This window comes from Chanodichthys erythropterus, chromosome 16 (assembly GCF_024489055.1).
Source record: "Chanodichthys erythropterus isolate Z2021 chromosome 16, ASM2448905v1, whole genome shotgun sequence".
NCBI classification, from domain to species: domain Eukaryota; kingdom Metazoa; phylum Chordata; class Actinopteri; order Cypriniformes; family Xenocyprididae; genus Chanodichthys; species Chanodichthys erythropterus.
In genome coordinates, this window is record NC_090236.1 from 4,524,826 (window position 1) to 4,537,899 (window position 13,074).

A 13,074-nucleotide genomic window follows, 5' to 3' on the forward strand; every position below is an offset into this window, starting at 1 on the left:
TGTTTATCTCCATTGAGTTAAAAAAACAAAACAAAATAAAAAAACTCTGATGACAGGATGAAATGTTTGACATTAAAAACCAACTAAAAAACCCCAAAACAAAACAAGACAGTAGCAACACATCCATGTCTGTCATCAAATCCTAAAACTGTAAACGTACATATAAAAAACCAGCATATGAAGTACTGAATGGCATTTTGGTAGCACTGGCAATTTGTTACCATCAGTTACTGTATTAATTAACATGAACTAACCATGTGCAATACATTTGTTACTGTGTTTGTTAATCTTTGTTACTGTTAATTAATAAAAATACAACTGTTCATAGTTTGTTCATGTTGGTTGTCCGTTAACTAATGTTAACAAGGTTTTAATAATGTATTAGTAAATGTTGAAATTAACATTAACAAAGAATAATATATGCTGTAAAAGTGTAGTTCATTATTAGTCTCATTGGGCAGAGTACACACACACACACACACACACACAATATATATAATGTATTAGTTGCAGCAGGAGTCAAGGCTTTGTCAAGACGGCATTCTTCAAATGCATGTCAATCAAGCATTCTTGTTGTTGAAATTATTTCAAAGTCTCTTACACACACGTATATATACATAATGTCTCAGTTAGAGTGGGAGTCAAGCAATGGTTCACTGTCTTGTTTTTGTTTCTCAACATAAGTGAACCAGAAAGTTTATTTTCAATCTGGCTGATTCAAAACAACCTCTTTCAAGACCCAAGCATGACTGCAGTGTTCATATATGATATATATACATACAATAATCAGAAACATTAAAGTTGGTTGTTGGAAAAAAAGTTTTTTTCCTGCCTTCATAATACAAAACAAATACCTGTATAAACCAGTGTGTCTACAGGCAGGATGAACTAACAGGACACAGAACACTTAACAAAGTTCATTTCACACATGTTCAGAATTCTTTCAGCAGTGATTTATTGTGCATTATTATGTCTCTGTATTAATTTCACACATAGTTGTTATATCGAGTTACTTAAGAGAGACAAATTTTAATTTCTATACAAGAGAGACTCATGAAGACCAATTCAACAGATTCAGTTTTCATCAGGCAGTACAAGTTTAGATCTGAGGAGAAACAGGAAAAATAAGTAGAAGATTATAATGTCATACTTTAGAGAATGGGGTTTTACTTTATAATAAAAACATATTTATAATATAAATTATATTAAATTAAAGCTTTAAAGGTTGTTCTTGACCCCTAATCAGAACTCACTTTATGTCTTCTGTACACTTCTCGCCACAGAACTGAATGGTCACTCTCTGGTTGCAGCTGAGCTCCTCGATCTGCTCGGTGTGACGAGTGCAGCGGTCAGAGGATTTACTGCATCTGAACCTTCACAGCAGCACATTCACCACATTCAATCAGCGCAAGACACTTCATTTTAAACATGAATTCCATTAAAATAGTAACAGTATTTGAAAGAATATCTTATATTCGTTGCCAGGTGCATAAATGTGTGAGATCACACCACAGAAGTGTAAATGTGAAACATGCATATTTTCATACACAAAGTATAATATTTCACATTCATCAAACACTCAATACTCACTAGCAGATTATTTAGAACTAACAGAAAATATGACGATAAATAAACAGATTTGCAGTGAAGATTACAAACCCTCTAATGTTCACAATGCACTCTGGACGTTTTGCAGATTCTTTCAGTAACTTGATTCCTTCTTCCATTAAAAGACCAGCGAGCCACTGACCACCTTCAGAGCCCCATAAACCAGCATGAAAACTACAAAACAGAGATATTACTGTGAGAATGATGAGATAAAGCTTATATAAAAATGTGTGATTCTACACTGCAACAGTTATTGTAGAATGAATCATATATTAAGCACAGTGCAAATATAAATGCACATAAACTAAAGGCACACTCAAAGAGCTAATAACTCTCACCTGATCGCAGCCAGTCTGGGGCAAGACTCGACCAGGAAAAGGATTCTGGAAGCCCATGTTTCCGTCAGGAGGGGAACAGAAAGATTTATCGCACTTAAACCAGACACAGATGGCAGCTGAGACAGCAGAGCATCGACCTGCCTGTCAAAATCGGCACTTCTATAGACGGAGAGAAGCTTTTAGAGAATCTCCATACACAAAGATCAAGATGGGGAGGTGAGGGTGGTTTTGAAGACATACTGTTCTGTTATACAGTTTACACTGTGAAACGCCTGCAAGAAGCTCTTGACATTAATACTGGATGCCTCTGAACGTGGACATTTCAGAATTATTTCTGACAGTGACGGCTCATTCTGTGGGCTTGAACACCATCTCACCACATTCAACCTGTCAACAAGAAACACATTTATTTCCTCAAATATCTCAAGCATAATCAAGTTTATTTGTCCAGTAAGTCTGCCAGTAAGCAGTTGAACAACATTGTATAGTGAAAATGTGTTGTCTTACTATTCATTAAAGGTGCCCTAGAACATTTTTTCACAAGATGTAATATAAGTCTAAGGTGTCCCCTGAATGTGTCTGTGAAGATTCAGCTCAAAATACCCCATAGATTTTTTTAATTAATTTTTTTAACTGCCTGTTTTGGGGCATCATTAAATATGCGCTGATTCAGGCTGCTTCCCCTTTAATTCTTGTGCTCCCCGCCCCCGAGCTCTCGACTCTATAATACATTGCATAAACAAAGTTCACACAGCTAATATAACCCTCAAAATGGATCTTTATAAAGTGTTCGTCATGCATACTGCATGCATGTGTCACGGGTGTTTTGGTTTTGTGTTCATGTTTTGGGTTCCATGTCTTTTATTTTGTAGTCTGTTTCATGTCGCTTGTTTGTGTCATGTTTCCCTTGCTCCTCATGTTCTCCCTTAGTCTGTGTCATGTTCTCATTGGTTGGTTATAGTCATGTGGTTTTCAGTTCTGTTCGGTCATTGGTTCTCATGTTCCTTGTGTCACTTCCCCATTGGTTGTCCTAGTCATGTGTTCCATCAGTTCTTGTATTTATAGCCATTGTCTTCCCCATGTTCCTTTGTCATGTATTTTCAAAGTAACCTGCTGTCGGTGAGTGTTTATGTCAAGTATGTTCAAGCCAAGTCTGTTCATGTTCTAGTCTGTTCAAGTCAAGTCAAGTCACGTCTGTTTTTGTTCACGTTTGTATTTGGGATTTATTCTTATTAAACTGCATTTGGGTTCTACCACACTCGCCTCCAGTGGACTCAATGTTACAGCATGCATCGGATCATGTGAGTAGCCTATAGTATTTATTTGGATGTTTACATTTGATTCTGAATGAGTTTGAGGCTGTGTTCCGTGGCTAACAGGCTAATGCTACACTGTTGAAGAGATTTATAAAGAATGAAGTTGTGTTTATGAATTATACAGACTGCAAGTGTTTAAAAATGAAAATAACGATGGCTCGTCTCCGTGAATACAGTAAGAAACGATGGTAACTTCAACCACATTTAACAGTACATTAGCAACATGCTAACGAAACATTTAGAAAGACAATTTACAAATATCACTAAAAATATCATGTTATCATGGATTTTTCGCTATTGTCTTGGCTTGCTTACCTAGTCTGAAGATTCAGCTGTGCACAGATCCAGATGTTAATACTTGTCTAATGCCTTGAACATGGGCTGGTATATGCAAATATTAGGGGCGTACATATTAATGATCCCGACTGTTACGTAACAGTCGGTGTTATGTTGAGATTCGCCTGTTCTTCGGAGGTCTTTTAAACAAATGAGATTTACATAAGAAGAAGGAAACAATGGTGTTTGAGACTCACTGTATGTAATTTCCATGTACTGAACTCTTGTTATTCAACTATGCCAAGGTCAATTCGATTTTCCATTCTATGGCACCTTTAATGATTCATTAATAATTATAACAGATCAAAAAGGAATTGATTGGAGTTCAGGTGTGTGGGAGAGATCCTTACACAAGCTTTCCTTCAAAGCTGAAGAGCCGAAGAGATGAGCACAGACTCTCTGCATCATTTGTCTTTAAACTGCCAATCAGAATACAGAGTTTTAACATTAATATCTAAACTTAAAAATCAAGAAATTTGGTTTTAGATATGTGAGTGGTGAGGGGCCAGTCATTGATGAAGGTGTGTGAAGTTTAAAGTATGCAAATGTAAGAAAATGATACTGATTACTGATACCTGATCTCCTCCCATTTCAATTTGCTCTGCAGGAAGTCAGTGAGGATGAGGGCAGTGTCAGCTGAGATGCTCTTCACCACAATCTTAAGTCCACCCACACTAATCTGTTTGTTTAGAGCATTAAGAACCTGCAGCACACTTTGATCTGACAGACAGCTGCTGTTCAGCCTGTAAAAGAGATTTATAATCTGATCAACAATGTGACATTAATCAGTCACAAACAAATTAGCAGTTCTGTGCTGAAAAGTCACTGATTTTTACTTCAGTTCTCTCAGATGCTTTCCTTCTCCAAGAGCTGAGAGCAGATTAGTGACATCTGTGTCTGAAAAGTTTTGCACAGTCAACCTAAAAAGAATAAATAAATCAATAAACCATCAAAAATCACTTAACATATTGATCATGTAACTTTTAAACACATTTTTGTTTCTTTATTGGAAACAAACAGATAAACTATGAAAGCCCACCTCAATGAAAATGAATAAATAAATAAAAAGAAACTGTATTTCTCGTAAGTATGCATGCATTTCTCAAACATTTCTTTGATCTTCAACTTCCACTTTTTCCCCTTCGTAATTGTAGGTTAAAAATCCTACAAATGTGACTTTACATCTCACAAAAACTTTCTCAGAATAAAGGTGCAGTAAGCGATTTCTTAGAAAAACTGTTGATATTTGAAATCCACCCATCAAACAAACCCCTCCCTTCATTGCTATGCCCAATAAAATGCACGAACACGCAATGCAAGATTGGATGTCTCTTTATCATAGCTGAAGCGGAAAAAAAATGCTTCAATGACACTCAAAACTGTCCTGTTACTATAGCTAACATTATAACAACAGTACCAATGTTACCACGGAGTCTGTTTTCAGGCCTTCCCAATTAGGTCTCTCCGGGGCCTGTACCATGATGGTAGTTGAACAAACTCAGGGTTATAGGATTAGTTTCAAGTTGACAAAACCAAACCACTCCAATCCAGCTTTGTTGGTACCATGATGCTGATCATCAACTTTGTCAACTCAGGCTTTGATCCTGAGTTCGTGGAGTGCGTGCACATGAATGTGTGACATCAGTGGTGAACAGCCAATCAGATGCCTTGCAACAGAAATAAACTGATTCACTTCTCGCGAGAGAGCCAGTGTGATTCAAAACTCTTTTGCTGAAAATGAATGAATTTAAACGCATTTACACTAATGGAAAATGCTTGTCCATGAAAGAGGAAAAATAAAAGAAATGATATTTCTCTATCAGTGCAAGTGAAACTGAAGTTAGTGTATATACTTGATAATATATAGTGATAGAGACTCCAACATACAAGGTCACATGTAGTCATATAAAGAGTATATTTACACCTTATTTATATTACATATGATATATATATATATATATATATATATATATATATATATATATATATATATATATATATATATATATATATATATATATATATGTATATATACAGTACAGTCCAAAAGTTTGGAACCACTAAGATTTTTAATGTTTTTAAAAGAAGTTTTGTCTGCTCACCAAGGCTACATTTATTTAATTAAAAATACAGTAAAAAACAGTAATATTGTGAAATATTATTACAATTTAAAATAACTGTGTACTATTTAAATATATTTGACAAAGTAATTTATTCCTGTGATGCAAAGCTGAATTTTCAGCATCATTACTCCAGTCTTCAGTATCACATGATCCTTCAGAAATCATTCTAATATGCTGATTTGCGAAGACTGGAGTAATGATGCTGAAAATTCAGCTTTGCCATCACAGGAATAAATTACTTTGTGAAATATATTCAAATAGAAAACAGTTATATTAAATTGTAATAATATTTCACAATATTACTGTTTTTACTGTATTTTTAATTAAATAAATGTAGCCTTGGTGAGCAGACGAAACTTCTTTTAAAAACATTAAAAATCTTAGTGGTTCCAAACTTTTGGACTGGACTGTACTGTATATTATATATATATTATAGTGGGTACGGAAAGTATTCAGACCCCCTTATATTTTTCACTCTTTGTTATATTGCAGCCATTTGCTAAAATAATTTAAGTTTATTTTTTTCCTCATTAATGTACACACAGCACCCCATATTGACAGAAAAACACAGAATTGTTGACATTTTTGCAGATTTATTAAAAAAGAAAAACTGAAATATCACATGGTCCTAAGTATTATCATTAAATATTTGTTTTTACTATATAATGACCTTTAATTTGGAGGAAGAGAAACTGGGATAGTGATTTGGGTCTGTAGTGTCACTTAGCGTACATCTGATTGGTCCAATTTCAGTTTGAGATCTCTAGCCCCGGAGCAGGTTAGCTGTGGAGCGTAAGTTACCATGGCGATGAATACAGCTAAAAGCCAAGTCACTTTCGTGGTACCGAAAACCCGGGATTGGCGCAAACTAATCTGACACTTACCTGGCTAGCCAGCTAATCCAGCTTCATGGTACAGGCCCCAGCTCTGTTAAGCTTATCTAATATTTATCTTCATCCTAAAGCTCTTGCCTGATGATAACCCTTCTTTATTCAGTGATATTTCTCTGACTGTTCTGTATCTTTTGTAATGTGTCTTAGTCATCTCTCTTTCTACTGTCTTTTTCAAATCTAGCTCTTTCTCACTCTCTCTCCTCCCCCATCATGAGTGGACACTGCTGATTGGCTACAAGTGTGTTGTGGTGCTCAGTCTGATTCACTTTCAACAGCATTTCACAGAAATTGCTCACTGCCTCTGTAAGGCTAGAATAAACTACACAAACTTCTGCCCTAATTTAAAGTCTGGACGAGTCAATGCTAGTTGTCGAAAGTCAGAACCCATTTGCAGATTTTGGGCAGAGTCCACAGATTTCACAGAGAGTTGTGTAGACTTTAATGGAACTTTTTAGCTTCAGATTATGAATCCGTCCAGTCAGAGGATATCAAACCTTTAAAATCTGTTCAGATTTTAAAAGTTGTGTAGTGTATTCCAGCCTTTAGCTTTTTCATTTTTCACTTTGAAGTGACGTTCACATTAATGTCCAAAACATAAAAAATAACTTTTAGCTGTCAATATTCCCAATTGGTTCATGACTAGATTTGCACACTCACTCTAGTTTTGGGGTCCTGCGCAATACAGGCTGAAGCATCTTCAGCTCTTCAGCTGCAAAGTTGATCTTCAGGCTTCTGAAGTGAGGGCAGCAGTCCAGACAATACAACAACGCCCAGCAGTCTGTCCTGCTCAGTTGATCCCAGGACATGTCTAACTCCTGCCAAGCTTCCATGGCTTTCTGCACAAACTCTTTCTCGTGGAGTTCATAGAGACAGTGGAGAATGAAGGGCAAGTAATTGTAGTCTCCATTTGTGCTAACATGGAGGATCCATTCTTCCAGCTGTGCCTGTACAAAAGAAGGGACGGACAGATTGTGCGTCTCTTCAAGTGTGCTGCTAACTTCTTTATTAGAGAGACCACAGAGAAATTGAATCACAGGCAGGAAATGAGGTTCAGGACACCCATACTTCAGTGGAAATTTCTTATCCAAATATAGGGCAAGATAGCTTTGTGTTTGAGAGTGGAATCGCTCTGTTAGTTTATCCAGAAACTCTCTTTCATCTAGTGAGATGTAGTACAGAGCAGTGAAGAACTCCTGAAAACTGAGATGCATGAAACTGAACATCGTTTCCTGGCGAATTCTTCTCTTAAGGAGGAACTTGCACAGAAATGGACTGCCTGAAACCGTTTCTTGCACGCTTTTCTCTTCAAACAGGACTTGCTTTTTCAGCATCCCTTTCTCTGCCAGCTGACCCAGACTCTTCAGCAAGGTCAGGACGGACTGACTTAAACCCTGGCAGTGATGCTCCAGTAGAGTGGACACAAAGTCAACGTAGATGGAGGTGGTGGTTTCCAGTCCACTTGTCGCATCCGCACCATCACTGAACCTCTCCCGCATAACTCTGCAGATGATCCAGCAGATAACAGGGATGGAGCAGGCAGTAATGAGGGTTTCATTTGCCTTCACGCACTCAAAAGCACTCCTGAAGAGTTCTTCATCCTGATAGAACCTCATGAAGTACTCCTCCACCTCCCTCTCAGAGAAACCGATAATCTCAGTGAAGCGCTGAGGGTGCTTGAGCAGACCGCCTAGGGTTTTTGTAGCTGTAGACCTAGTGGTGACCAGCAGGAATGACTCAGACAAGATGTGGCCCCTCAACAAAGCCTTCAGAGAAGCCTCAGTTGTAGCTTTTTCTGAAAAATGCCTGAGTTTTGGCATATTCGATGTGTCACTATATGAAAACCTGAGCTCATCGAATCCATCAATGAGGATGAGAGCTTTCTCTGGTGACTTCTGCAGGATCTGGGAGATCTGGGCCGATGTTAAACCGGAGTTGTAGCTCAAGAGCTCCGCCAAACTCTGCTCTCCAGATATGTGGTTCAATTCTTTGCATTTCAAGTGAAAAAGACAATCAAATTCCTCTCTGATGAGGTTTCCTGATGCCCAATCCAGCATAATCTTTTGAGCTGTGAAGGATTTGCCATGCCCAGAGTTCCCCTGAAGAATGACAGCACTAGGATTGACTCCCTTATTATCAGCGCTAAAAAGCTCATCCAAGACTGAGCTGCCCTTTTCCGCATTATTCCTAGAGGTGAGGAGCTGCTGGAAACTCTCTCCCACGGAACACATCTCTTCTTCTCGCTCTCTCTTCTCTCTGTGTCTCGTGATGATCAGAGGTTGTGTATAGCGCTTGGACAGCAGCACATATTCACCAGGCAAAGAGTTATACTCACTCACATATTCATATTCCTTCTGGATCCACTTCTTATATTTGTCTGTGTATAATACATTGTTAGTGAGTAATGGACATATCAGCTTGTAAGCACTGCTGAACTTCAATTAAAAGGGAAAATTCAGCCAAAAATGAAAACTGACTAACACTCATCTTGTTTCAATAACACTCATCTTGTTTCAAACCACTTCTTTTCCATAATAAAAATGAATGGAGATTGGGGACTGGGCCTGTAAAGCCCCAAAATGAGAGAAAAAAAGCATCATGGTCTGTGCAACTTGCATCATATTCATAGTGTTTTGAAGTTATACAGATACGAACCAAAGATATGGACCAAAATTTAAGGCAATATTCACTCTTAACTATCTATTCTGAGGCTTTAAAATGCCTACGAAGGTTGTAGGGTCTTCAAAAATAGAGCATCGATTCCATTTGACCACAAATGCCACTGGCTATTGTATGGCTTCATGACAAGTCAAATGAACCAATATATTTTGGTGCGCTTTTTTTTTTTTTTTTTTTTTGCAATTTTGTAGCATTACGGCCTTAGTCCTCATTCATTTCCATTATATGGATTAGAGTGTTGAGTAAATGATGACAGAATTTTCATGTAGCTATCCTTACAAAAACACCTGTTACTTTGTATTTTTGTAATTTTTTTAAACAAGCATCCAACCTAAGCATAAACATTTAAGTCAAATGAAACTTAAGATGATGATGAATTAAGATGAAATACTCACTTAAGCTTGTTAGAAGATCTTCTGCAGTTTCAGCAATGCTACCTGTAAAAGGTATTTTACAGGTAGCATTTAACAGAACATATCTCAGTACAAAGGTCTAGATGCACGTGGTATAATAGCCAAAATTAGTGTGCACATACCCAAGGATCTAAACAGAGATTGCTCATGCTTTTCCAATCTAGAATAAAAGGCAGATTTAACCTCGTCTCCTCCAGAGTGCAGTACTTCATAAAACTCTCTCATTTTCTCCTGGTTTATATCTGCTGCTTTGATCTTACAGTACGGCTCCCACTCCAGCATACCAGCTGACCGCAGCTCATCCGCTATCGGCATCACCATGATTACTTTCTGGACAAGTGTCGCCCAGTGGGCATCCACAAACCGAGCACCTGGTGGAGAGATAATAAAATGATAATTGGTCACAAGAAAAGAAGTCAAAACAGCAGATTTTAGACATTCAACATATACATATTATAAACATCAAAAGAGTAATTTGGACATTTAAGTCACACTTAAACTTTTCAATTCCATTGAAAATAGATCAGTTGTTCTCAACCTTTTTGACTTGAAAAATTCAAGAGCCCCCTGAATAGTATATTATATTATTAACAGAAACCGTGAGTGTTGATATTGGTAAATTAACTAACCACAATTCTTTTCTTGCAATTCTTAAAAAATCATTGGTAACACTTTACAATAAGGTTCATTAGTTAACATTAGTTAAAGGTGCTAAAGAGGATGTTTTGTTTTATAAATTTTTGCAATATTACTTGAAACTGTCTTTGCTAACTGATAAAAGACTATTTATTAGGTGCACTGAAAGTAATATTAATATACATCATCTGTGCACGAGGTAGGGCCTTAAAAACAGCCAATCGTTTACACAATCATCGCGTAAAGGATTGGCCCTCTGGCTTGTCAATCACTGCCATGACGTTCCTTGTGAGAGACGAGAGCGGCTGCGCGCTCCAGTAACTTTCCACACTCCACAGGCGCCGCATGCAGTGTTTTTGTCCGGAGACAGGAGTAACAACTGCAGATTATGAGTTACCTGCGGTGAGTCCGACATAATGAATCCACTAACACGACACAGCGAATTCCGGTGGTAAACACTCGTGTTCCAATACTCGTGCACGATTTTTGGGAGGCGTTCCTTTGAAGTGAGCTGTGAAGGAGGGGGGTTGTTCTTACGCATGCGCTCATTTGAAAAACTCAGTAACAGTCTTTGGATTCTCAGTTGACGAAAAGATCCTCTCTATCACTTTTAACATGAACTAATAATGAACTGCACATATACAACATTTATTCATCTTTGTTAATGTTAATTTCAACATTTACTAATACATTATTAAAATCTTGTTAACATTAGGTAATGCACTAACATGAACAATGAACAACTGTTTAACTAACATCAACAAATGTATTGCTCATGGTTAGTTCATGTTAGTTAATACATTAATTAACTAATGAACCTTATTGTAAAGTGTTACCAATTAATCTTGATTTAGTTAGAATATGAAATATAAACATTTTTAAAAATAATAATAATATATTATTATTGTTCATATGAATTACTGATATATGATTATATTAGTATACGAGTATTATATTAAGTATGTTATATTAATTATATTATTAATAATAATAATTAAAAAAATTAAGTCATTCTGTGGCCCCCTTGGAAGTTTGCTAAGCCCCCTAGTGGTCCCCAGTCCCCCCACATGAAAAAATACTATAGTGTTTACTATAGTAAATTGTAGTATACTGTACATATTACAGTATTTACAACACTTTGTTAATGAATCCTACAGCATACTGTAGTATTACCTATAGTGAACTGATCAACTGTAATAAATACTGTAGTATACTTTAGTTTTTACTACAGTAAACTGTAGTGTATTGTAGTATACCTATAGTTGTAGAAAACTTAGTACAGTATTGGGTAAAGTAATTTGTTTATATTACTATAGTTTATATTACCACAACAAATTAATTCAAGTAGCTACTTTACTATAGTATAGTTCAAATGCACTATACTTTTTACTATAAATTACTATAGTATTTTTTTTTCATGTGAGCTGAAATGATTTTTATCAGAACTAATTTCATGACTTTTCATGAAATGTCTCACTAAAAGTGTGCATATGATTTGCAATAACATCCATACATTTTTATGTGTAGCAAATGTTTATTTGGGCCACTTCACTTTTATTCAGTGTAACACAGACTGTTTTGCATATGACTTTCTCTTCTTTTACCATATAATGGTACTTACGCTCTGAGTCTTCTGAGTTCATGGTGTCTCATAAGTGTCTGTGACATGTCCAGTTGGAGCGAGCTGTCTTAAGTTGTCCTCTAGAAAAATAAAACAAAGGTAAATCTACTAGATCCTAGTTTGAAAAGTTCTAGCAACTGATGAAGGCAGCTTTTATGACACATGGTTAAAAATTACCCTATGTATAGTATTAAAGTACAATAAACCCAAATATGGTATTTTCTAAATGACAGTCACAAAACAAAACTGTACAGATACGTTACAGGAGGGGTTTGAACTTTAACCCCTTGAAACGTACACAAAACGACGACGACATCACAGAGAATCTCACCTGGCTTCTCAGGGACGCGTTTTGAAGAAACCTGAACGCGCTTTTGTTACATTTTAAGTCGCTTTATTAGCAACACTGCTTCTCGCGTAAAGGTACATTACCTCTACATGAACCGGATGTCTGAGTTCTCTGCCCCGCCTATCATATGTTCGACCCCTCCACTGGAGATAGAAAAATAGATCTGAGCTGCGGTTCCCAAAAGCAGACAACGGGCGGTGCACATATGCATGCGCCGAACGCGTCTTTCCCCATGGTCTTTCCGCGCTCATGGGCAAAGGAGTTTCTCTGAAAGGCTCGCGCGAGACTGAACGGAACGCGGGAAATGAAGTATGAAATGAGCACCGCGATGCGACCGCAAAAGGCACTTTCACGATCAAAGTGCACGCCACTGATAAGCATTGTAAATGCAGTTTTACAGTCCTCTCGTGCGTCCTCCACTGGATGAGGCAATATCACTTTCGTTTCTATTTCAGATATCTCTTTTATGGATGTCATCAATGCTTTTGCCTTTCAAGATGTAATTACCGAAATCAAAACAGTCCATAAACTATAAATCCTCACGAAAACTTCAGTCAAGCCAGCTCGCGCGTCAACCTGAGAGAGCCTCCTTACCTTAAAGTGTCAAATTTCGGTTTCTGAATGGACGGTTTGGCTTGATTGACAAACGCTAACGCTAAAACGTTAGCACGCTTTGATCGATGGTTTGGAGATCGTGTGTTTCTCCGTTTGAGAGCGCATTTCCTGTTCATATCCGCGACAAAACAGCTGATTATTTACGAACGA

General features: G+C 37.1%; 1 protein-coding gene across 3 annotated transcripts; it reads right to left on the reverse strand.

Moving 5' to 3' along the window:
* Window positions 1–947: 947 nt before the first annotated feature.
* LOC137002855 (NACHT, LRR and PYD domains-containing protein 1 homolog) lies at window positions 948–12,547 on the reverse strand. Of its 3 annotated transcripts, none has more exons than XM_067362773.1 (13): window positions 12,393–12,547; window positions 11,961–12,040; window positions 9,826–10,074; window positions 9,686–9,727; window positions 7,272–8,988; window positions 4,435–4,518; window positions 4,174–4,341; window positions 3,949–4,017; window positions 2,187–2,333; window positions 1,947–2,105; window positions 1,660–1,782; window positions 1,254–1,373; window positions 948–1,105 (listed from the first exon to the last, which is right to left on the reverse strand). In XM_067362773.1, exons 2-13 carry the CDS (start codon window positions 11,980–11,982, stop codon window positions 1,075–1,077), a joined length of 2,931 nt encoding a protein of 976 aa, XP_067218874.1. In that variant the 5' UTR covers window positions 11,983–12,040; window positions 12,393–12,547; the 3' UTR covers window positions 948–1,074. The 3 variants fall into 3 exon arrangements, with proteins under 3 accessions (XP_067218874.1, XP_067218872.1, XP_067218873.1); XM_067362771.1 differs by having other exon boundaries at window positions 12,292–12,547; XM_067362772.1 differs by having other exon boundaries at window positions 12,259–12,547.
* Window positions 12,548–13,074: the final 527 nt, after the last annotated feature.

What these genes read in the sequence shown, in the direction of transcription:
- LOC137002855 (XM_067362773.1), bottom strand. Translation starts at nt 11,982, where the DNA reads ATGAACTCAGAAGACTCAGAGC. An exon ending in AGATCTTCTAACAAGCTTAA is followed by an intron (nt 8,989 to 9,685) that starts GTGAGTATTTCA and finishes TATTATACACAG; the next exon opens with ACAAATATAAGAAGTGGATC. An exon ending in TGCATTGTGAACATTAGAGG is followed by an intron (nt 1,374 to 1,659) that starts GTTTGTAATCTT and finishes GCTGCTGTGAAG; the next exon opens with GTTCAGATGCAGTAAATCCT.